Raw genomic sequence first — 25,116 nt, forward strand, 5'->3', positions numbered from 1 at the left:
ATATATGGATTTATTATATATATTATATTAATGTATATGTTACGTGCATAAAGAATGTGATGTGACAGTAATATATATACACATTAAATTGTATTGATTTATGTGCATGATGGTTATATATATTGAATTGTAATGACTTATGCGTATACATGCATAAGTAAATAAATTCAATGGACGGTTATTATTATTAAATTAATGGCAGTTACTGATGCGAATTGACACACCTTTTGGGAAAGAAATCGGTTGGTCAATTTTGAAGTAATAAATGAATAGTCACATCCATTCCCATGCAGTACGTGTGCATCTATAAAAGGCCTTATGCAGGCAGATGAAAAATACACTCAAAAACAATTTGTATACTCTCGGCAATTGTTTATACACATATATTCTTACAATATTTATATATAAAGTTTCGATTCTTTATTTCATCAAAATAATCATCAAAGCTTGAGGCCAAGGAGAGGATAAACATCAATAGCAGCTTAAGGGGAAACATCAAATAGTGGATCCAACCCTACATCAAATTAATAAGCATGGATGGAGGTTGGTGATTTTATCCCCTCTTTATAGTGTGTTAATATGGTTGAATTAATTCAAATCTAGAATGTGATTTCGGTATAGAGATCAGTAAAGAATGGCTAACAGTTGGTATCAGAGCCAATCTAGATTTGGTTAATTCACCATTTATGTGTTTTTCAAAATTGAAATTTAAATGGTATTAATTTTCGATTTTGGTTAAATTTGCTTCCGCTTATGTGTTGGGTATTGTTTTATGAAATAATAAAACAATATAATGTTTTCTACCCATTAAAGATTTCAATATTTAAATGATATATGGCTTGTTAATCACAAAAGTGGTCTTGTTATATTGCATTTAATTATTGAGCATGATGAATGTTAGTTAATTGATCATGATTAAAGAGATGCTATAAATGACATTAAAGTTTGATTGATCAATTATATTATTATTTATATACTTGGAGATCACCCAAAGGTGGATCATTGTATACATTTAATAATACGAAAGGGATTAATCATGTCTACTTGTGTCTTATGTAGTATGTATACCCAAAGGCAACATGCTTATTTGATATATGTATGATTTGATTAATTATTAAAGAAATTTTTTTACCATCGTTGAAAGTATGTGTATTTTAAGTATTGCCCAAAGGTTACTTGAATGCATGTTATTTAAAGTATTACAGTTATCTGAATCGGTGTTTAAAGTTCAAAGCACTAATTGTAAGCATGTATAAATGTTGCAGCTTCATCTAATATATATGCATCTGCAAACTCCGTCGTAAAGTTCAATGGGCAGAACTATGGTGAATGGTCAGAACAGATCCGGTTTTCACTGGGTATTATGTCACTTGACCATGCCATACTTACGGAAGATGAGCCTGCAGCCATTACGGAAGAAAGCTCCGAAACGGATAAGTCTCGATATGAGACTTGGGAGCGCTCTAACAGGCTAAGTCTCAATCTTATGAGGATGACGATGGCAGAAAGTTTCAAGCCATCTATGCCTAAGACAGAGAGTGCAAGGGAATTTATTGAAAAGATAAAGGAGTGTTCACAATCGGAATTGGCCGACAAGTCAATTGTGGGGAGCCTAATGAGTGAGCTCACTACAAGAAAGTTTGACTGGTCTAAGCCGATTCACGATCATGTAACACACATGTCAAACTTGGCAGCAAGGCTCACGACCTTAGGAATGGAGGTTCATGAACAGTTCTTGGTTCAATTCATCATAAACTCTCTTCCTATTGAATTTGGCCAGTTCCAGGTGAATTATAACACCATAAAAGATAAATGGGACCTTAAAGAACTAAAGGCCATGTTAGTTCAAGAGGAAGGGAGACTAAAGAAGATGGGTGACCAAGTTGTGAATCTAATGGGTCATGGAGGAGCAAGCACCAGTAAGGTAAAGGCAAGTAAAAAGGACAAACGTAAAGAGTCTTCTTTTCCTAAAGGCCCCGAAAAGAAGATCCAAAAGGAAAGGAAGTGTTTCTTCTGTAGAGAACCGGGACACTTCAAGAAGGATTGTCCAAAAAGGAAGGCATGGTTCGATAAGAAAGGTAAACATAATAGTTTCGTTTGCTTTGAGTCAAATCTTATTGAAGTGCCTAATAATACTTGGTGGTTAGATTCTGGTGCTACTACTCATGTGTCTCACATTGAACAGGGATTCAGTACGATCCAACCTATAAAAGGAAGTGAACAATACTTGTTCATGGGGAACAGGATGAAGGCACAAATTAAAGGCGTCGGGACCTATAGACTGATCTTGGACACGGGATGTCATATAGATCTTAAGGAATGTCTCTATGTACCAGATTGTGCTAGAAATCTTGTATCTGTTAGTAGGTTGGATAGATTAGGATTTAAAATCAAGTTTGTAAATAGTGTATTTACATTGTACAGAAATGATTACTTCTATGGAAGTGGTACTTTGTTTGATTCACTCTACAGTTTCAATCTTGATGCAAAGTTTTCTGAATCATTATTTAATGTTGAAAGTAGAGGCATAAAACGTAGTGTGTCAAGTGAAAATTCGGCTTTCTTGTGGCATCAAAGACTAGGTCACATATCCAAGGAAAGGATGATGAGGTTGGTAAAGAATGATATTCTTCCTCAATTGGATTTTAGTGATCTAGATATGTGTATAGATTGCATAAAGGGGAAGCAAACTAAACACATAGTAAAGAAACAAGCCACAAGAAGTTCTCAACTTCTTGAATTAATTCATACTGATATTTGTGGTCCGTTTGATGCACCTTCGTGGGATGGTAGAAATTATTTTATCACTTTTATTGATGATTTCTCACGGTATGGTTACATATATCTATTACGTGAAAAGGCTGAATCCGTGAATGTCTTAAAGATATTCATAGATGAAGTAGAAAGGCAATTAGATAGAAAAGTTAAAGTGGTGAGATCAGATAGAGGTGGTGAATTCTACGGAAAATTTAATGAATCTGGACAATGTCCGGGTCCATTTGCAAAGTACCTCGAAAGCAAGGGCATTTGTGCACAATATACAATGCCCGGTACTCCGCAACAGAATGGTGTAGCGGAAAGGCGAAATCGTACTCTTTTGGATATGGTTAGATGCATGTTAAGTGGGTGTAATTTACCTCTTTCGTTGTGGATTTATGCATTAAAGACTGCAACGTATATGCTTAATCGGGTTCCTAGTAAGGCAGTTCCAAAGACACCTTTCGAACTGTGGATGGGAAGGAAACCGAGTTTAAGGCATTTACGTATTTGGGGTTGCCCCGCAGAAGTAAAGTTGTATAATCCGCATGAAAAGAAGCTGGATTTAAAGACGGTCAGTGTATATTTCATTGGCTATCCAGATAAGTCAAAAGGATATACATTCTATTGTTCTAACCATAGTACGAGGATAGTTGAGACGGGTAATGCTAGGTTCATTGAAATTAGTGGGAGTGATGAACCTCATAAAGTGGACTTTAATGAAGTTCAAGAAAAGGTTGTTCATCCACCTTTTGTTGCACCTAAGATTGTTGTTCCTATTGAACAACATGAAGTGCATAACCCACCTATTGAGATTGAAGATGAACCAGTCATAATTCAAGAACGGAATGATGAACCAATAGAACCTTTAAGACGATCAGTAAGGGAACGACGATCGGCCATATCGGATGACTATGTGGTATATTCCGTTGAAAGTGAATGTGACTTGAGCATTGATAAAGATCCTATCTCATTCCAACAAGCCATGGAAAGTGACAATTCTGAAAATTGGTTAAATGCAACAAAGGATGAGATGAAATCCATGAGAGATAACAATGTTTGGGACTTGGTAGAATTGCCTACGGGTTTTAAAGCCATTGGTTGTAAATGGATCTTTAAAACAAAACGTGATTCGAAAGGTAACATTGAAAGGTACAAGGCTCGCCTTGTTGCCAAAGGATTCACTCAAAAGGATGGCATTGACTACAAAGAAACCTTCTCTCCAGTTTCAAAGAAGGATTCTTTAAGAGTTGTATTGGCTTTGGTGGCTCATTATGACTTGGAGCTTCACCAAATGGATGTAAAGACGGCCTTTCTTAATGGAGTACTAGAAGAAGAGGTATACATGAAACAACCCGAAGGATTCATGATAGAAGGGCAAGAAGGCTTAGTATGTAAGTTGAGAAAGTCAATATATGGACTCAAACAAGCTTCCAGACAATGGTATATAAAGTTTAATGATATCACTGTTTCATATGGCTTTGTAGAGATCATCGTTGATAGATGTATCTACATTAAAATCAGTGGGAGCAAGTTTATCATATTAGTCCTATATGTTGATGATATTTTGCTAGCCGCAAATGACATGGGTTTACTACATGATCTAAAGAAGTATCTCTCTTTAAACTTTGAAATGAAGGATATGGGTGAGGCATCTTATGTGATCGGAATAGAGATATTCCGGGATAGATCACAAGGATTGTTAAGTCTGTCTCAGAAAGGCTATATCAATAAAGTTTTAGAGAGATATAGAATGGATAAATGCTCCACAGGAATTGCTCCAATTCAGAAGGGAGACAAGCTTAGCTTAATGCAATGTCCGAAAAATGAATTGGAGCGTAAGGAAATGGAAAAGGTTCCCTATGCATCAGTGGTTGGGAGTTTGAACTATGTTCAAACATGTACACGACCAGATATCACCTTCGCGGTTGGTATGTTGGGTCGCTATCAAAGTAATCCCGGTATGGACCACTGGAAGGCTGCAAAGAAGGTTCTCAGGTACTTGCAAGGCACCAAAGAACACATGCTTACCTATAGGAGATCCGATCATCTAGAGGTGGTTGGATATTCAGATTCAGATTATGCCGGATGCGTTGATACAAGAAAATCGACGTTTGGATACTTGTTCCTTTTAGCCGATGGAGCAATATCATGGAAAAGTGGAAAGCAGTCTGTCATTGCTACTTCTACTATGGAGGCAGAGTTTGTGGCATGCTTTGAAGCCACAGTTCACGGATTGTGGCTGCGGAACTTTGTTTCGGGACTTGGAATTGTCGACACCATAGCCAAGCCGCTGAAAATTTATTGTGATAATTCCGCAGCTGTCTTCTTCTCAAAAAACGATAAGTACTCGAAGGGTGCTAAGCACATGGAGTTGAAATACTTATCGGTTAAAGAAGAAGTGCAGAAACAAAGGGTGTATTTTGAGCACATAAGAACGGATATGATGGTAGCGGATCCGTTAACTAAAGGACTACCACCCAGTATGTTTATTGGCCATGTAGAGCGTATGGGTATTATAGACAAAGCCTTGCTATTTTAGTTGTGGACTCATGTATTGTGTAAACACTCTTGTGAATTCAATAAAAGTTATGTTTCTGCTTGTTTATATGTTATCATTAAAGTTTGTATACAGTATGGATGTTTAGATAACATATGTTGAATTGAGAATTAAAGATTCATCTCAATGAAAGGTTTATTCATATAAAGTTAGAATTGATTTGTGATACATGGAAGGAATCATGTCGACTAAATGATTGTGTGACCGCCTTGATTCAATCAAGTCTAGCTTTATAGGTATTTAAAGTATATTTTGAACTTGATATAAAAGTGCGCATTATAGTTATTAAGTCATAAAGACAATACAAAGGTCAAGTGGAAGAATGTAAGAATATTTATATTCTTATGTGACCTATGTATCTATTGGTTTAAAATTAAAGTTCAAGTTCATAATATTAAAAGCTAAGAGGGATTCTAATATTAAAGATGACACCGTGATGGATCGGTTTCAATTAAAGAATTAGAATCGGGTGTATTGATAACCCTCCTCTCTTGCCTCTTAAATATAATAATATATAAATGTGTAGTATATGTGTGAATATGTACACGAAATGATATACAAATATATATATATATATATATGGATTTATTATATATATTATATTAATGTATATGTTACGTGCATAAAGAATGTGATGTGACAGTAATATATATACACATTAAATTGTATTGATTTATGTGCATGATGGTTATATATATTGAATTGTAATGACTTATACGTATACATGCATAAGTAAATAAATTCAATGGACAGTTATTATTATTAAATTAATGGCAGTTACTGATGCGAATTGACACACCTTTTGGGAAAGAAATCGGTTGGTCAATTTTGAAGTAATAAATGAATAGTCACATCCATTCCCATGCAGTACGTGTGCATCTATAAAAGGCCTTATGCAGGCAGATGAAAAATACACTCAAAAAAAATTTGTATACTCTCGGCAATTGTTTATACACATATATTCTTACAATATTTATATATAAAGTTTCGATTCTTTATTTCATCAAAAGAATCATCAAAGCTTGAGGCCAAGGAGAGGATAAACATCAATAGCAGCTTAAGGGGAAACATCAAATAGTGGATCCAACCCTACATCAAATTAATAAGCATGGATGGAGGTTGGTGATTTTATCCCCTCTTTATAGTGTGTTAATATGGTTGAATTAATTCAAATCTAGAATGTGATTTCGGTATAGAGATCAGTAAAGAATGGCTAACACCATGTACTATTGAAGCCAGTCTGAATGTCTCATACATGACCTGCAGTAGATATATCACACGACCTTTATGTATTAGCTCAGAATTTTACCAAGTTTAACCAAAGTAACTATTTTTAGTTGAAAGTTGGCAACACTCACTGCACGTGTGAAACACATGGATCTGTAGTCTTTGTAATCAATAGGATCCTCAGCATTTTTTCTTTCCCTTATAGCCATATGTTCTTTCTGGAAGTATAAAGGTGAAAATACGGGGTTCAGCAATGACACGTGGCTATACTTTCACAAGTTAGGAAATTTCCTCTCAAAATATGTGTGCTTGATCATGACTGAAATTTCCACTCACCCTTAATTCTTCTAGCACTTTTGGATGATCATGAAGATAATTGACAGCCATCATAGAAGTAGTTGACACGGTCTCGTATCCAGAATACAGAATGGTGATGATCAAGTCGATCATTTCCTCATCACTTAGCTTGTATTTGTTCTCTTCACCCACTAGATGACCAAGCATGTCCCCTTGTTTTTCTCCAGAAGCTTTTCTTTCTTCGACTAGTTTCCTTAACCAGCATGTAATGTTCTGTCTTGCCTGTTATGAATCCAAACTGTTAGTTTTCTTGGATTTTAGACGAGTTTGTGTAGGGTTTTAAGGAAAAGGTGCATAAATTGACCTGAAATCCGCGATGGTAATCTGTGTTGGGAAGGTTGATAGGGAGTGAAAGAGTTCCCAGAACCAGTTTGATGAATTCATGCATGAATGTTTCAGATATTGAGCTTGCTTCAGTGCTTGCTATTTGTCTAAATGATGACAGAAACGCCATCTGGAAAAATATTGAGGTTTTGTAATGCATCAGAACAGTGTGTCATGAACAAGTGATTAGATTTTAAGGTGTTGGTACTTGCCTCTTTCGTTTTCTCTTGGATATCGACTATCTTGTTATCCCAATCACTCAGATGAGATCTCATGAAATCGTCTATTTTGGGCAAGAGTTGATCTTTAATCATTGTGGGGTTAATAAGAGCAAGTATGGCCCCTCTCATATACTTGTAAGCAGAGCCGTGGACGGCTGCGATGTTGCATTTCCCGAGTATATCCAACATCGACTGAGGATAGCCAGGGACAAGGCCTTTCGCTTCATTAACCAGGATGTACTTGTTTAACTCCGTATCCATCGAAACTATGGTAGGACAACCTAGTATGTGGGATTTGAAAAAGCTCCCGAACCTGTAAGAGCAATGACAGTGGATGAAAATTTCTAGTATAACTATATTAGGATTTCAGCTTTAGTTAGTTAAGCACCATTTTGATCTTTTTAAGAAAAAAAAAATTTGTTTATCATGCAAGTTCCTCTTATAGCAAGGCATTTCTTTCTGCTGGAGTATAGGTGTCTAAATTTATTGAGATGTTCGATTAGATATAAAATATGGCATTCTTAATTATGCAAGAAAACAATGAGTGAAACCTTGATCTTTGATTTTTCATGAAGGCTGGACCTTGTTTTAGAAACTCAGTGGTCTCTCCAAACAGTGGCCACCCCATTGTACCTGGTGGCAATCCTTTCTTCCTGTATCTAACCTCATTCCATTTCAGAAGGGCAACACTCAAGATGCAGAGACCCCAAAACACCCCAAGAATCACAACAAAGCTGGCCATTGACCCCCCCCCCCCCCCCCCCCCCCCCCCCGACAAGCTCAAAATATTTGAGGGAAAGATTGAGAGGGTGAGCTGTTAAAGGTATGAGATTTGCTCTAGTTGTATTGGCTGGCTGGTCATATGAGTCCTGAGTTCGTGCGGGTATTTATAAAGACCTGATGAAATCAATATGATTTAGAGAGAGAGGGGAGATGCTTAATGCGCCAAAATCATGCATGCCACTGCCTTCGTCCCCTAAAAATAGCAATATTTGAAACAGCATGGAGTTTAAGTAAGAGAGATAGAAAGAAAAGTGAGTTAGTAGAAAATGAGCGCCACCTATTAAAGAGAAAAAAATTTTCTAAAAGAAAAGTTTCTATTTTTAAGAGATAAATCAAAAGGAAAAGAATTTATATTTTTAGGGGTCGGAGGGAGTTGTGCATGCCAATACTGGTTTAACATTTTCTTGATGCCTCAAGAGCCTTAATTATACTGGTCTGTCAAACTGTAGGTGCTGCTCTGTTCAACTGGAGATTTTGAATTATGTGTGGTGGAAGTGAATTACTTTACGCAATTTTTTAATAGTTTTCATTCTCAATCATTTGGTTATCTACTCTTTGTGAAATTGTTTCATAAAGGAACTGCTTTCAGCCGATGATAGAATTATAGGCAATTGATGAGAGCACATGGACGCCACCCCATTAGAAGGAAAGCCATGGATAGCACTAAGTGGCTCACATGTCTGTCAAATAGATCTACCCACCATTACCAAAGTCACTAGAAGACATGTTCTTGGTTAAAAAGAGAGAGATCCATGGAATAACAAAAATAATTGATGATTATTACTAATAAAAGAGTGTTTTTCTTGACCCCCTAACTCTTAGCTTTGACTCTTTTTTTTGACGGTTTTCCATTTTTAACTTTTCCTATCCTTGTCATCCAATAACCCCCAATGTCTAAAATTGCAGTAACTTTTTGGAGCCTGGTGCAGGGTAAGAAGACTATTAAAAATTGCAGACCCGGCCCTTTATTCCTGCTTAGTTAATGGCCACCCACTATGCATGATTAAGTAAGGATTCTTATGATAATAAATGTTACTCCCTCCGTTCAGTGTGGTAAAATGTGAGTAAAAAAATATAAAAAATAGTGAATTAGAAAAGTTAGTGGAATATGAAGTCCACTTTTTTTAAATTGATTTTATAGTAAAATGTGAGTGAAGTTAGTTAGTGAAATGTGGGACCTACTTACCGTTTATGATAAGAATGGAATATGACTCTTATTATGAGATGAATCGAATGATAAAATATGACTATTATTATGAAACGAAGCAAGGGAGTATATCATTTCATCAAACACAATTTGAAATGACTATTTTTGCGTTTCAGCATTGACACATGTATGCAAAAGGACACTCTAATTCCACTTGTACCCCATGTGATGAAACTGACTGCCACCCTCTTGCAGTTTCTTGATTATTGGTATAACTGCCAGATTTTCTATGCATAACAATAATGGTTACGTTGACTGTTTTGACCAACGTTTCATGTAAACGTGTTATCATTAATTTGAATATCAAATGGTTGGCATCTAGGTTGGTGTATACATTTATTTGAAAGCCCATTTTAAAGTTTCTGAGCTACTAATTTTGTTGTACAGAGCACTTACTAGTCATTTGAGAAGTGATATGGACATGTTTACATTGACACGCAATTGTTGGGGTTGGACATAGATATGGAAATATTTGGTTGGTAAAACTTAATAGTAACACAATTGATTGGAACTACATATAATATGATGCCGTACAGGAGGGCGTACATGATCGACTAGTCTCATCAGTAGGTGGGAGATTATTTGAGAGAGGGCGTACATGACGACTAGTCTCATCAGTAGGTGGGAGATTATTTGACGGAGGCTATTGACATTTCTTTTCGTTATAGAGTTTAATAATAGTATGTTAAATAGATGGTGAAAAAATAAGAGAGAATAAAGTTAGAGAAATGAAAAGAGAATAAAGTTAGAGTAAGAGTTACTTTTTGCTAAAAATAGAAATAACTCAATTAACATGGAACTTTCGAAAATAGAAAAATGACACTATTAATGGAGGGAACGGAGGGAGTATATGCTACTAAAACAGGGTTGGATTTGTCTTGTATTTTCCACTTGTATAATCATCTCTCATTTTGTTTATTGACTCTTTTTTTTAAGAATCAATGAATGGAATATAAAGACATAAAGTAAAGTACAAGCAGGACACGGGCATACCCGAGGGATACATGCCTAGAAGCCGAAGCTATGTAGGCCGACGGGGGGGGGGGGGGGGGGGGGGAAGTAACTCAAGGGAGAACGTACCCTTAGAGTTGGTATTACAATCTAGAAATCATACAATGATAACACATGAGTAAGATCAAAAAAAGAAACTTCACAGCAGTAGAAGTCTTCACGATGGGATCCTCACGACATGCTCCTGTAATTCCTTCCATGAATGTGTGCTTGTACTCGTTACTTCCGTCCACGTTATCCCAATGGAGGTAGGGGTAGGGCCTCGTTAAAACCTCCTAGAGATAAAACCCAGTGGGAAAAAGTCCCTAGGAGGAAAAAGAGTACCCCCGTGGCCGAGAGCAACGCTAGACTCTCAAGTGCTCGGTCACTTGATCATGCGGATAAAGGGAGTATAAGACTGCATATGTTACTTTCTTCACTTCAAACACCAGTTGCTTGGGTTCAAATGCTGACCCGTAGAATATCAAGGCTTTCCTGCCTCGCCAAATCAGGCTGACCATAGCAATGAGGGCTAGTCTTCTAGCCTTGCGCATAACTGTCGCTCTGCTTCTTTCCTTGAGCATCCACTTGATGGCACTCGGGATAGTAGTGATGTTCCTCCTCAGTCCCAGCCAGGCTTTGATCTCCTTCCAAACTGCTCAAGTCTTGTGGCATTTGAAGAAAAGGTGGTCCACGGACTCCGTATGCGCCATGCACAAGGGGCACCATTGGTCGATGTTCTTGTAGCCCAGTCTGTCTCTCGTTGAAAGTCGTTCTCTAAGGGCTTGCCAAGTAGTGAAGGAGTACTTTGGCGGGACAAAGTCCTTCCACACGAATCGGTGCCATAGTCGCCGTTCACCTTTTGGTCTGAACCACTCGTACGCTTCGACCGCTCCCTTGCTCCCGTACCACTGTCCCAGCATCTTCTCCACTTCTCTTCTCGGCTGGTCGGTCAGTAACTCGTCTCGGATTTCAAGCAGCCTCTTGAAGAGTGGTGGATCCCGTGATCTTGCCGTCCATTCCCACAGTGTCCGATTCTTGAGAAACTCACTATGGATTCACTTGATCCACAGGGAATCCTTCTTCACGTGAATGTTCCACAAGTTCCTCGCAAGTAGAGCCTTGTTCCACGCCCCAAGGTCCCGAAAGCCGAGCCCCCCTTCATCCTTCGGTAGGCAGAGATCCTTCCAAGACACCGGGGGGTATTTTGTACCCCAAAGGAACTCACGGCTGATAGAGATGATCTGGTCCCTCACGTTCACTGGCAGGGGGAAGACTTGTAGCCAGTAGCACTCGACTCCATGCAAAACAGAGCGCACAAGTTCAGATTTACCGGCATATGGAAGGTTCTTACCTGTCCATTTTTTGGTGAGGGATGCGATCTTGTCAATCAACGGCGAGTAGTGCATGATGTTGAGCTTGCTCGACGCGAGGGGTACTCCCAAGTACTTCACCGGCAGGGAACCCAACGGGAATCCGAAAATGCTCTTGATCTCCTCCAAGTCTCGGGTTGGCAGCTTGCCTCCTGAAAAAAGGTTAGACTTATCCTTGTTGATCTCCAAGCCCGAACAGCCCGAGAATTCCTCCATAGCATCCGCCAAGATCTCCATGGACATGTAGTCACCCCTACTAAAAAGCATAAGGTCATCTGCGAAGGCTAGGTGAGTAATCTTCTCTCTTGCGCATTTTGCATGGAAATTAAAATTGGAATTCGTCGTTCGGGCTGCAAGCAAACGAGATAAGTATTCCATGCAAAAGATAAAAAGAGTAGGAGACATAGGATCTCCCTGTCGAAGTCCCCTTTTGCCGGGAAAGAATCTGTGCGGGATCCCGTTGATCGCGATCGAGAAGCTAGGCGTAGTGACACACTGCATCACCCAATAGACGAACTTCGGGTGGAAGTTCAGCCCATGTAGGATGGATCTGAGGAAGTCCCAGTCCACAGTGTCGTACGCCTTTCGGAGATCAATCTTGACCGTACATTTTGAAGCATTCTTCTTGTCCGCATACCCTCGCATGTACTCTTGAGCGAGGTGGATGTTGTCCATGATGTGTCTCCCCGGTATGAACACCAATTGTGCCTTGTCCACGAGCTTGTTTAGTAACGGCGCCATCCTCCTCGAAAGGATCTTCGTGATGATCTTGTAGAAGACGTTGCGGCAGGAGATAAGCCTGTAGTCGCCCACTGTTGGGTTGATTGAAGTCTTCGGAATCAGAGAGATCACCGTTGTGTTGATGTTCTTCAACAGCTGGCCCATCTCAAAGAATTCCTTGACTGCATCGACCACGTCTTCGCCGACGCTCTCCCATTGCTTCTTGAAGAATGCCGAGGAGTAGCCATCGGGCCCCGGTGCCTTGTCGTTCCCGATGTCAAACAAGGCCTCTTTGATCTCCTCAACCGTGATGCCTCGCACTAAGTCCCTACTATCCTCCTCGCTCACAAGGGGGCCTTGCCTAATGATGTCCACGTTGATGGGATTCGGCTCCTTCTTTGTACCCAAAAGAGTCGAGTAGAATTCCACGAATTCACTGATAATTTCCTCCTGATCCCTCGTGATAGTGCCATCTCTCCTGTAGAGAATTGCAATGTAATTGCGTGAGTTGTTCCTATTAACAAGAGAGTGGAAGAAAGAAGTACTGCGGTCACTAAGGAGTAAATGCTTGAATTTAGCTTTTTGCTTATAATACTCCCTTTCAGAATTCTCAAGGTAGGCAGTCTTCTTCTTCTGATTGGTGATCTGAACCCGAAGGGCAAGGTCTAAAGTGTCCATGTCCGCCTGTTTTTGCAGCGCCTCAAGCTTTTCCCTGGCCTCCTTGGCCCTCTTTGAGAGCTCACTGAACTCCTTGAAGTTGAACTCCTTAAGATGCCTCTTAAATTCTTTCCCTCGTTCGGCAAGCACGTACTGAGCCTTCCCTCGGATGTTGGAGGCCCAATTATCCCCCACGAGCTTATTGAAGCCTGCATGCTTGAGCCAAAAGTTAAAGAATTTAAATGGCTTTGGGTACGAGACAATGTTACCAAAGAGGGTAGTGACGGCCGGTGAGTGGTCCGTGTACGGTTCCGATGGCAAAAATTCCGTACTAGCCAAGTATCCTTTGGTGAACCAAGCGTCGTTGGTCTTGGCCCTATAAATCTTGCTCGATATAGCATGGTTCGTCCAAGTGTACTTGCATCCTGTAGACATGATATCTTCTAGACCGAGCAAGGCACATGTGTCCACCATGTTCTTTATCTCATATTTGGTTGGGACGGAGCCCCCTACGTTCTCGCCTTCGGCGAGCACGTTGTTGAAGTCACCGCTAATAAGTGTCGGTTCATCCTGCATCACATGCTCAACTAACGAGTCCCATAGAGGGCGTCTATCCAGTATAGTGTGTAAACCATAAACCAAAACAAACTGAAACATGTTATTGGAAGTCAAGCACCTGATTTTGGCATAGATGCCTTGTTCTTCCACTCTGATCGGCTCAAGTTCCACTTTGCTCGGATTCCACATAAGTAGCATGCGGCTGTTTTCAATCAGTTCAAAGTTATCGGCTGCTTTCCACTCTCTGAAGTTATTGTTGAGGAAGAAAGTGTAGTTCTTCATCTTCAACTTTGTTTCCAAAAGGCCCATGACGTCTATTTTGTGTATCCTCACAAAATCGACGATTGCAGCTTGGGTGGGGAGTTGCTGCAGTCCCCTTATGTTCCATGTGGCGACTATCATTGGGAAACCCTGGGATAACCTTCTAATCCATCCTCCCAATGGAGGGGGGGTCACATCCCTCTTCCTTGACCGGGACTAGGAACGGGTCTTGGCCTTCCTCGATCTGCTGGGTTCCCCAAACTTATCCTCTCGGTCTCGTCGGGTACCAACATCGGCTCGCTGGGCTTGGCCGTCGTCCGTTGCCTGTGCAAGGCTGCCGGCCTCGGGTGCGATGAACATGGCCTTCACTGGGCTAACGGTCACGGCATCCGGTTTCTTTTCAGCCTCTCCGTCCTCAACTATCGGTGGTTGGGCTGCCATCGGTCCCTTCGGATGCTTCTTTTGCTTCTTCTTGCTGCTCACGGCTCCCACCTTGCCAGTAGAGACGTTGTGAGCTTGTTGCTCAACCGGGGCCACGTCTACCCCATCCTCCGTTTCTGCTTCTTCCCGTTTATCCTCCTTAGGGTGAGACCCTTCACCAATGATTTCGCATTAGTCCGTCTCCCTTTGGATCCTCGGGTTTCAGCTTTTGCTTCTTTGCCGCCTCTCAGCATTGTCAAAGGGGGTCGGCTCCGCCAGTGGTGCGTTCCCTGGAATGGCTGCCAAAATCGGCAGGAGGACAGCAACGAGTATATCATTCGCAAGGTTATGATGATCAACTATCGGGACCTCCGTGGTCTCCCCCGGGAAAGCCCTAGTCTCCTCGGCCAGGGGTGCAAATTTATTCGGGGATGTCGGGATACGTGAAAGTACAGATTTGTTCCTCCATGAGTCCAACACTTTATCCTTGGGCCTCACTGACTTCATATCGATCGGGTAGACTGTACCCGTTGGCTTCCATTGCTGTTGGGCCCGCGATCTGGATCTGGAGCACTCCCGGGCCCTTGTACGGACCCCATGTCCCGTGTTCTGTTCTCGGTAATCTGGGCCCTTCTTCCCCGGCTGCTGTGCAAGGTGCTGCGGCCTGTTCGGTTGCGGCCGTGGGTACCTTGGGCTGTTTCCCTCCCCTCCTCGGCTTCTTGGACATTGAATGGTTTCAATTCTCTACATGTGGTCCCCTGCCTTAAGTCTTCCCCGACATTCATCCAAAAAATGTCCGTAAGTTTTGCATGCTTTGCAGATTTTCGGGATGTACTCGTACTCAATTTTTTGCTCCACATAATCCCCGCTTGGAAGCCGAATTGTAAGGGACTCCTTCGGTCGTTTTGCTGTGTCGATGATTACTTGGATGCGAGGGCCATCCAAAGTCTCGCACCTCAGGGTGCTGAAATAGGTAAAGAGTGGGGTCCCGATACATGAGGCGATCTTGCTCACCGCCGTAAGATTCCAGAGTTCAAGGGGCAAGTCCACCAGCCTCAGCCAGATTGAGACCATGACTTCAGGTTCCATATCCGGATCAAACTTTGTCGGCAAAGGTTGAAGCACCAAGGGTATCCCGACTACCTTGCTGGCGGATCTTTTCCATCACTTCGTCGCTTCTAAACTGGAAGCAGAGCCACCCCTTCCGGTGAAAAGTAACTCATGATTTGCACTTCCAATGCCTCATTAGGTCAAAAATAGCCTCCTTACCGGGGAACCGGCCAGCGAACCTGCCAATCAAACACGAGCCCCATCCGCGAGGGACGGGGGTGACATCAGGTTCATCGAGAATGAGGAGGTCAGAATTTAGCATTTCATAATTGATAAGGGTTAGATCCTCTTTTTGGAATCTCGGGTCCACGTCGAATTGTGCTGCCCTCTTGAGCCATGCGTGATATGTCTCCCCCTCCTGGTTAAGCGCTTCGTCAGTGCGATCAGCGGCTCGTCCGGTGTCTCTGGTACACAGTCCGCTTCATCGTGGTCGCTGATGTCGTCCGTCCCGCCTTTGTTCGTATGGAGGTAGTCGGCGTATTGTTGTCTCATAGCCGCTTTAATCACTTCATCGTTCTCCTTCTTCTTGTTTTTCTTGGAGATGACCCCGCTCCAGCTCTTGTCCTGCGAGGCCATAGGGGAAGTGAAGAAAAACAAGGTGATAAGGAATAATAAAAAGAGAGCTTCCTGTCTCGCCGAGAAATGGCTATGTAAGGATCATCGGCTGTCGTGCTCCGGCGTTGTAAGCCTGGCCGAAGGGGTCAGCCGAGAGTGGTCGCTTGCCGAGTGGCCGAGGGGGTCGGCCGAGAAAGGGCGCTTGCCGGTTGGCCGTGTCTAGGTAAGCTGTGCGCGGAACTTGGCCGAGACAAATGAAAATGAAAATGAGTTGAAGTGGCAGCTGAATCACGTCCCACGTGGGAGACGAGTAAGGCTGATGTGGATGCTTAGTCACGACCTACGTGGAGGGTGAGTTAGTATGATGTGGCGGCTGAGTTACGTCCAACGTGGCAGATGAGTCAGGCTGATATGGCTGCTGATTCACGTCCGACGTGGATGCTGAGTCAGGTTGATAAGGTTGCTTAGTCACGTTCGACGCGGATGATGATCCTTTCTGATGTGGCAGATGAGTCACGATGTGCGTGGCTGCTGGGTGGGTGACCACGTGGATGCAAGTGGCGGCTCCTTGAGTTCCACCGATTCCAAGCCGCCAAGACAAAATGGTTCACCCAATACCTAGGCAAGACTGCCTTGATAAAAGAGTTAGCTCAATTCCAAGGCAGCCAACTCTAAGAAAGGAGCTCCTCGAAATCACCAACTAAGCCGCCCAAAAATGATAAATCGCAGCCGCCTAGGATTAAATAAATACTGCCAACCAACTGACGGCTCTTGCTTCTTCCTAGGATCTAGCCGCCTTCTTGAAATAAGACTTAGCAAATTTCAAGAAATCCTCCACTTCCCCAAACAACCTTTCCAATGCTCAAGGAAATAGGCGCCAAATTTGAATTTCAAATTCGAATTGTTGAGGAGCTGAGCGGTCGATGGTGGTGGGGGCCTGAGAAGATGACGGAGCAGTCGTCGGCACCAGAATCCTCGCTGGAGTTGCTTATGCTTTCTCTAATCTGCAAGAAATTCTACTAATCCACAAGGGATTGTAATAGATAATTCTCACCAACAATAACAGATTAGCAAGTAAATCAGATTCGAACACGAGGGATATTTGAACTATAATTGAGATCACTCAATGGAACAGTAAGTAACCATCAAATCGGAGTAATCGGCCAATGAAACAGTAACTTAACTAATCAGAATCGCAGATTAAGATTAGTATAGGATACTTATCGTGAAGATGCTCCGACGACCTGGCAGCCCTCCCCGGAAGGATTCAATGGTCGTCACTGATGTGATAATCGCCGCCGCTCGACGCAGCAGTCCAGGGCAAAGCCCCCTGCTTTGTTTCCGGCTTTCTCACCAGCCACCGGCGAGTCAGTCACCAAATTGCCGGAAAAATAGTTGAGGTACCGCCGTCTTCACCTGTGACTGAGAGTACTCTCCTTCAAAACAGTTCACCAGACGATTAGGACGGTGGAGGGTGGATAAAACAGGGGAAATGTCCAAATGGAACACCCTTGAACTTCCTGCCGGAACTTTGATAAGGCTCATTTTATGAATCGGTTTAAGGGTAAAATGTATGCTACTTGATCGGTTTATTGCGCAAAACAAGTGTTAAAATGTGCAGAAATGCCACTTGACCAAGGCAGTAAGGCCGAACTGATCAAGCAAGTACAAAAGGCGAAAGAGGACCAAGAGTCGGGGAGTTGATCAAGGGGGAGTAATCAAGCAGTTAAGAAGGGGACCACTGGCTTCTGGAAGAAGGCACGAGAGGGAATGAGCTGGAATTGGCGCACCATTCTGTTAGCAAGGACGACGTTCTAGAAGGGGACACGTGCTGGAATATGAGACGCAAGGACGGAGCTGAGTCACAAATCTGTTACCAAAATGCGTCGTCATTCTAGAAGAACAGCACGTAGCAATCGATGAATCGCTTACTCTCAGAATGAGCGAATATTCCCTGACAAGATCGTTATCCAGCTGGGGGTCGAATCGAGCTTATAAATAGATGATGTGCCACCACAAGAAAGAAGAGAGACTTTACTTTCCGTCTAGTTTAGCTTAGCTTAGCTTAGTTAACTAGTGTAGTTCAGCTCCCTTGCTTAGTTTAGATCAGTTCTCTATTTAGTTTAGATAGCTTAGTTAAAAGGGCGACCGAAGGGAGCGCTGCAGAATACTCATTTCTGTCTGCGTTATCTTAAGTTTCCTGCTGAGATTCTTCTCAGTTTTTACCGCTTTCTTAGTTTCCGAAGTGTTAGCTTAGTTTAATTTCACGTTGTACTCAGTTTTTAGTTTAATCGAAGTTATTTTTCGTTTACATCCTCGCATTTACTTTTCCGCTGTTACCTGCAATTCACTTGACTCAGTAGTTAAAGTTCCATTGATCAAGCTAGCTAGTTTAATTCTGCCTAGATTAAAAACAGTAGTTAAAAACTCCCAAGTTAAAGCGTGGCAGCAGCCAACCCCCCCTGTTCACTACTCACACACTCGACACACCAACTTCTCTGTGGGATCGAACCCGAACTTGCCTCTTTACTGTTAAAGTTGTGCAAATTGGGAGTTATAAATATTTTCTTGCGTGAGTCGGTTATCTTCCATATAACTTGATCCAATTCCAATCCGTCGATCTCGAGCTCACCAAAATGGCACCTTTGTCGGGGAAGCATGGTGTTACTTTATGTTTGTGCGTAGTGTGTAGGTGTATATAGTCTTATTTCCTTATTTTCACATTTTTGTTTTTCACTGTTGATGAGAAGGCACCAACGCGGTGGACACTGGAATCACCCCTTTCTATACAGAGAGACTAACACTCATTAGAGAGTCCATGAAGCCGGCGTTGTCACCACTCGTTACAGAGCAGCATTAGAAGCCGCAGCAGCCGCTGAACAGAACACACCACCACCACCATTAGAACAAACAGAAGCAGAGATGGCCCTTGTCGCTGACGACTCCGGTATCGGATCTCTGCACGCTCATGATGAAAAGGAGCCCACACATGCCATTGCCGCTACTCCTAGGATGACGACCATCGCGATTAAATTGGGTGTACTAGCAATTTTGTCCCACTTCTACGGTCTTTCGAAGGAATGTCCGTACGCTTTTCTGGAGGAATTCTGCCGATACTGTGATATTCTGCCCGTGCCGGCTGGATCCACATCCGAAGATTATAGGCTCAAGGCTATTCCCTTCGTTTTAAAGGGCGATGCGGGTGTCTGGCTGTCAAGGCTGCCAGAAGGATCCATCAGAACCTGGGCTGAATTCCGCATGATATTCCTCGACCGCTTCTTTCCAGCATCAAAGATGAGTGCCCTCAAACGGGAGATTCCCGAAGCCAGACAGGAGTACGATGAGCCCCTCGGTCAATACTGGGACAGATTCCAAGGGCTGCTTCAAGTGGTCGAGCAGACAGCCAGAAGGAACCTGAGGGTACAAATAGAGAGGTTCTCAGTCAAACAACCAGGGAAGGCAGCCAAACAACCAGATGGTTAGTTATGTCCCGCCACACCAACGAGGAAATCAGCTCCCGGGAAATCAACGCTACAACCAACCACCATACTAACAGGAACACTACAGGCAATCTAACTACCAAGGAGGGTGGCTGCAGAATCAGAGATATAACCGCCACCCCAACGATGGCCCAGTAAGTATAATGGTACCGCACCATCCAAATGATGCGATGCGGGAAATCCAGGAGGCTCAGAAAGAGCAGCGAGAGGCATTGGAGATGCTAACAAAACAGCTTTCTCAAGTTGCGATGTCACTGGGTGAGCTAAGGGGGAATGAAGGAAAAATCCCGGCTACTGTACAGTCGTCTGGTCGTGAGCACATCAGTGAAGTATCTCTGAGGTCGGGAAGAGTTTTACAGGGCCCCAGTTATCCTGCAATGTCTCCTGCAAAGGATTCTGGACCAAGCTATGAAAAAGAGGGAGGATCCAAAGTTGAAGATCGAGCAAAAGAAAAAGGCAAGGGAAAGGTGGGAGGTGAAACCTCGAAAGAGAGTCAGAAAGAAGAAGCTGAGAAGGTTAAGCCATATCCGTATCGCGGAATGGTGACAAGAAGGAAAGAAGCCACAATCGATGTGGCAAATATGTTCAAGGATGTAGACGTGAAGGTGCCGCTTTTAACGGCATTAAAAAGCCCCCGATCAGCAAATTCATTAAAGACTACCTGGCAGGGAAGGTCAATGAGGAGGGTAGAATGATTGCAGATGAGACTGTCTCTGCCGTAATCCAACGGAATGATCTTCCTTCAAAAAAGACCGACCCATGAATGTTCACACTCCCTCTTTCAATCGGAGATATTCAGGTAGAGCACGCCATGTGTGACTTGGGGGCATCTATCAATGTTCTGCCATACTCCATCTATCGGAAGCTGGGAGAGGCCAAGCTAGTCTACACGGATATAATAACACAGCTGGCCGACAGATCATGTATTCACCCCGAAGGAATTCTGGAAGACGTTATTGTAAAGGTGAATAACTTTCTATACCCAGCTGATTTTTTTCTAATCAAGATGACAGAGCCCACAACAAAAGAGTCGAGTGGAGTCCTACTGGGACGACCGTTCTTGTCCACGGCCAGCACTATCATAGACATCCGTAATGGGACGATCAGTCTGGACTTCAAAGGAGAGCAGTATACGTTCAATATCGATGAGGCCATGAAGAGGCCAGCCGACGGAGAAAACGTGTACTCCTTGGATGTAATTGAACCCTTGGTGCAGGAAGAAGAATTTTTAAATAGGCAGTTCACGGACTCCGCTGTAGATAAAGAGGTCGAAAAGGAAGTAGAAGAGTGGTTTTAGGCAAATGAGGTCGGAGAAATGAACGGCCAAGCTGTCGCAGAAACAATAGCAGAATTTTGCGAATGTCCAAGGCCAACTGGGTCAGGTAAGACAGCTCAAGTATCTAGCCTAGCAAAGCAGCTTGATCAAGAAAAGCCACTGGGTAATGAAGTTGCAGAAAACCCTTTGCCCACCGAAGAGCCAAAGCCCGCAAAGGAGTTGAAACCCCTTCCAGCACATCTAAAGTACTGTTAGGGTTAGTATACTGAAGATCATGTTTCGAGCCGCTTCGCACGAATAGAATCTTGCTTGTGTACGAAAAAACTCTACAATCCACTTTTGACCGATTCTGTATCATTCGAGCAGTTTGCACAAATAGAATCAATATATTATTACATTGTGTTTGCTTGTGCGTTTATAAGATGTTTTATAAACATTTAAAAGCATAAGAAGTAAACAAAGCCTACGTCTTTTGCTTAGTAGACTGGTCGTGGGCTGCGCTAATTTAAGGTACTACAGTCGGTTCTAAGCAATGCTTTGCAAAAGAGAAGAAGAATTTCACAACCTAGATAGGCATTGGCTACCTATCGTGAAAGGTTGCAATGTCAGTCCGATTATTTCTAAGCCTTATTGAAATAAGATGACGTTGGTGTGGTATAGCACTGAAAGGATCTAACAGCAAGACGAGTCTTTATGCTATCTACTGAAAGACGAGGTCTTGATAAATATCTATTTCTTAATCTACATATGTTAGCATTGAGCATACGACATTGAGTATCTACTACTTTGACTTACCAAAGGTACGGGTTTTTCGTCATCCAACGAACCAGGTATATTGGATAGTGGTGATCATTATCTAGCGGTGCTAGAATTGCTATTATGTTGAGTCGTGCGTGAGGAGAGTCTCGTTTGATAATGTCCTCAAGAGGAGCTTGAACAAGGTTTTATTATTCGGAAACTGGCCAGTTGGAGTTTTATTACTCTATGAATAATAAATAAGTATTTCTTGCTAAGTCCACTCTTGGAATTAATAAGATGTTAATTAATTAAGTCCATAGCAGACTTTAATTAATTAATGAACATTTATATCTTAAGCACGGGAAATAAATAATAAACAAAATGGAAACCCGGATTACTTGTAATTTCGGATTTGGATGGTGAGTTCAATATTACTTCTGTAGTGGCTGCTTGTAATATTCAAATATAAGCTTGTATTAAATTGTGGGTTCAATTTAATTAGTAAAAAGCTAATTGGTGGAGCCCATATCCAAAACCTTCCATAGATCCCTGACCGGGCCCAATATGAACTATTATAAATAGGAGAATAAAGGAGACAACAAATATACAATTAATTGTCATGAAAATTTCGCCCACTCTAATTTTAGAGGGGACGAAAATTTCAAAAAGATTTTATCCTCCGTGAGAAATTTCTGTCTTCTTTATTCAAGTCCTAGTGTTTCGATAAGATCAGCCCACCCTGATGTCGGAATAGAGTTCGGGACACCAGTAAGAAGATCCGTGGTCTAGTATTGAAGATCATCGTGGAGAAGGCGCGAGCAATCGACGATTATTTGGAGAATCAACGAGGTAAATTGGCTAACTCCGTAGCAAGCATGTTTTAGGGATTTATTGTGCTAAAACATGTTTGAAATTCAAGTTATAAGCATGATACATGTGATAACTACGCGAATAGAATTTGTCTAAATAATCTGCAAAATAGATCTGTATATGTGATCCGTTAGAACGCATGCTTCCGCTACCAACCCCTTCAATTGGTATCAAAGCCAGGTTTTTGGCTCTGATTATTTGGATTTAAATTTTGCGAAATTCATGTATGTATATATTATTTGATTTCGAAGCATGTTCTTGGTGTTTTGTTTAATTTATTATGCATGATAAACTCAAGAACTATCGAGTCAAAGAACTTGAATTACTCGATCGTACGAGACGTGCAATCCGTCGGCGCTCGCGCCAAGACGGATCGCACCACGCGCAATCGAGGTAGGGATGTCGAGATAGGGGGAGCCGGGGAGCCACGATCACGGGGCAACGCGCAGACAATCGAGGGCTCGCGCGCGCCGCTGGCCGAGACCGCAAGCCCCAGACGCACCCGCGTCGAGATCGACGCATGAAGCTGGCAAGGTGCGGTGGTTCGTCCGAGAACCACCGAGACACCAGGCGCCGAGAGCTCCAACCCTAGGCGGAAGGATCGAGACGGGCGGTCGGAGCTGGCCGAGAGCTCGCGCCACCCGACGGCTCGGATGGCCGAGACGGGCGTCAAGACGCTGGCCGAGAGGCGCGCGCCGACACGTGCGCGCCTGGCCGAGAAGCGTTGACACTCGTCGAAACACGACGCCGAGATGGGCGCTCGCCGCTGGCCGAGAGGCGCCGTGCCTACACGCACGCTCCTGGCCGAGACGCTGGCGACTCCCCACGAGCCGCTGGCCGAGACGCTGGCGCGCCACCTGCGCGCCGGTGGCCGAGACGCCGTGTGCGTCGTATTCCGATGAAGAACTCATCGAATTTTCGTCGTTCATCGTTCGTGCGAACCTCGTACGATGAGATAACGATGAAGGATTATTTTAATGATTATTTAATTATTTTATTATAAGATATCATTAAAATATTATTATTTAATAGAAATAAAATCTTTTGGGAATATTTCTCTAGATTCTTGGATTTTATTTTGGAAAACATTCAAGATGAATTTGGAAAACATTCAAGATAAATCTTAGATGAATTTGAATAATTATAGTATAATATTATCTAATTCTATGGATTTATATGGATTTACTCCAAGAATAAATCCTAGATGGATTAGGATTAATATTAATATTAATTTATTTTATCCTATGAATTTGAATAGATTTAAGACAAATCCTAGATGGATTAAAATAAGTATTAATCCATGATTATCCTTATCTTTTGGATTTATATCCTAGATAGATTAGGATAAAGATAATATATAAGAAAATTCATGTTTAATTGGATTTAGATAAATTAATTTATCAAAGAAATCCTATGTAATATTTGATATATTCTAGATGTCTATTCTAAATAGAATTAAGATTTGTATAAATATTGGTTGATTGGATTTTATTTATCGTATGGATTATGATGGAATCGTTTCTATCTAGTAATACCCTAGAACGATTTAAATAATGATAATCCTAGATCAACGTTATCTTGAATTGAAGGATTTGATTTTATCGAAATAAAATCTAGAATGATCCTAAATGGATTTAGATAGTTAACACTATCTTAATAAATCCTAAATGAATTTGGATAATAATTATCCAAGATAAAACATAATTATTTAATTGATTCTCCCTTGACTAGATTAAATAATTATCATTAATTATCCAGTGTGTTTAAATGCCATCCATTAAATGGATTTATCTGTTTATTTGGTGTTTATCTTTGTGAGTGAATTATCTACTTTATCTGCTTATGTGATAATTATGCAAAAACCATATAAAATATCTAAGCGATAATTACAACAAGTGCGTTGTATATGGTCTCCATCAATTGGTCTGCAATTTATGAAGCTTTCTTTCTAATATTATCGTCACCTGCTCTGTGGGGACAATAATCCTAAGAAATAGCGAATTCATAAGGCGGACTTCTCAAATATAAATAGTATGAACTAGAATGTGGTTTCCAATATTATCGCCACCTGCTCGGTGGGGACAATAATCCTAAGAAACTACGAGATTCAGAAGTTCACACATAATTTATGAGATAGCTTGATCTTGTTAGCAGCACATGAGCATTGTTATGGGAGTGTGTTGTAGAAATGAGACTCTGTAATGCTAAATTTGGTGGTCTTGCTTAGGCAACATTAGGCGGCCATGCCACTCTGTGGTCTCTGTACTATTCGTCGATGATTGTGACCAGTAAAATTGTAAGATTTTAATGCGTATTGACCTCCTCTGGGGGATACAAAATTTTAATTTTACAGTTGCAAGATACATAATTGTTTTGTGGTTATTTGCAATTATGTATTGAGCATAAGTATGTGATAATAAGTTTATATGCCAAATCTTCATTATGTCGTTCATATTTTGTCTGCGATCCTTAAAGAAATGAACTCGAATGCCAAAATTATGTAGATTGGAAATGAAAATGGATAAGATTCTCATCGCCAAAACTTGGAGTTTATACTCAATGATTCATGTCCTCCACTTCCTCGACATAATTCCACAAAGATTGTTCGAGAATGCTTTATGCATGTACTTGACAAGTTCTTTGAGGAATAAG

The 25,116-nt window shown here is 41.8% G+C and overlaps 2 protein-coding genes across 2 annotated transcripts; one reads left to right on the forward strand and one right to left on the reverse strand.

The window, feature by feature from the left end:
- Positions 1-349: 349 nt before the first annotated feature.
- On the reverse strand, positions 350-8,203 carry LOC121755396 (cytochrome P450 85A1-like). Its single transcript, XM_042150701.1, has 7 exons — positions 7,998-8,203; positions 7,438-7,759; positions 7,206-7,355; positions 6,881-7,123; positions 6,676-6,762; positions 6,492-6,577; positions 350-599 (listed from the first exon to the last, which is right to left on the reverse strand). Exons 1-7 carry the CDS (start codon positions 8,186-8,188, stop codon positions 575-577), a joined length of 1,104 nt encoding a protein of 367 aa, XP_042006635.1. The 5' UTR covers positions 8,189-8,203; the 3' UTR covers positions 350-574.
- An 11,520-nt stretch (positions 8,204-19,723) lies between these two features.
- On the forward strand, positions 19,724-20,877 carry LOC121754555. The gene is made up of 2 exons (XM_042149893.1): positions 19,724-20,266; positions 20,380-20,877. The coding sequence occupies exons 1-2, from the start codon at positions 19,724-19,726 to the stop codon at positions 20,875-20,877; spliced, it is 1,041 nt and encodes a 346-aa protein (XP_042005827.1).
- Positions 20,878-25,116: the final 4,239 nt, after the last annotated feature.

The sequence above is a fragment of the Salvia splendens genome, chromosome 11 (genome assembly GCF_004379255.2).
Source record: "Salvia splendens isolate huo1 chromosome 11, SspV2, whole genome shotgun sequence".
In the NCBI taxonomy this organism is placed as follows: Eukaryota; Viridiplantae; Streptophyta; class Magnoliopsida; order Lamiales; family Lamiaceae; genus Salvia; species Salvia splendens.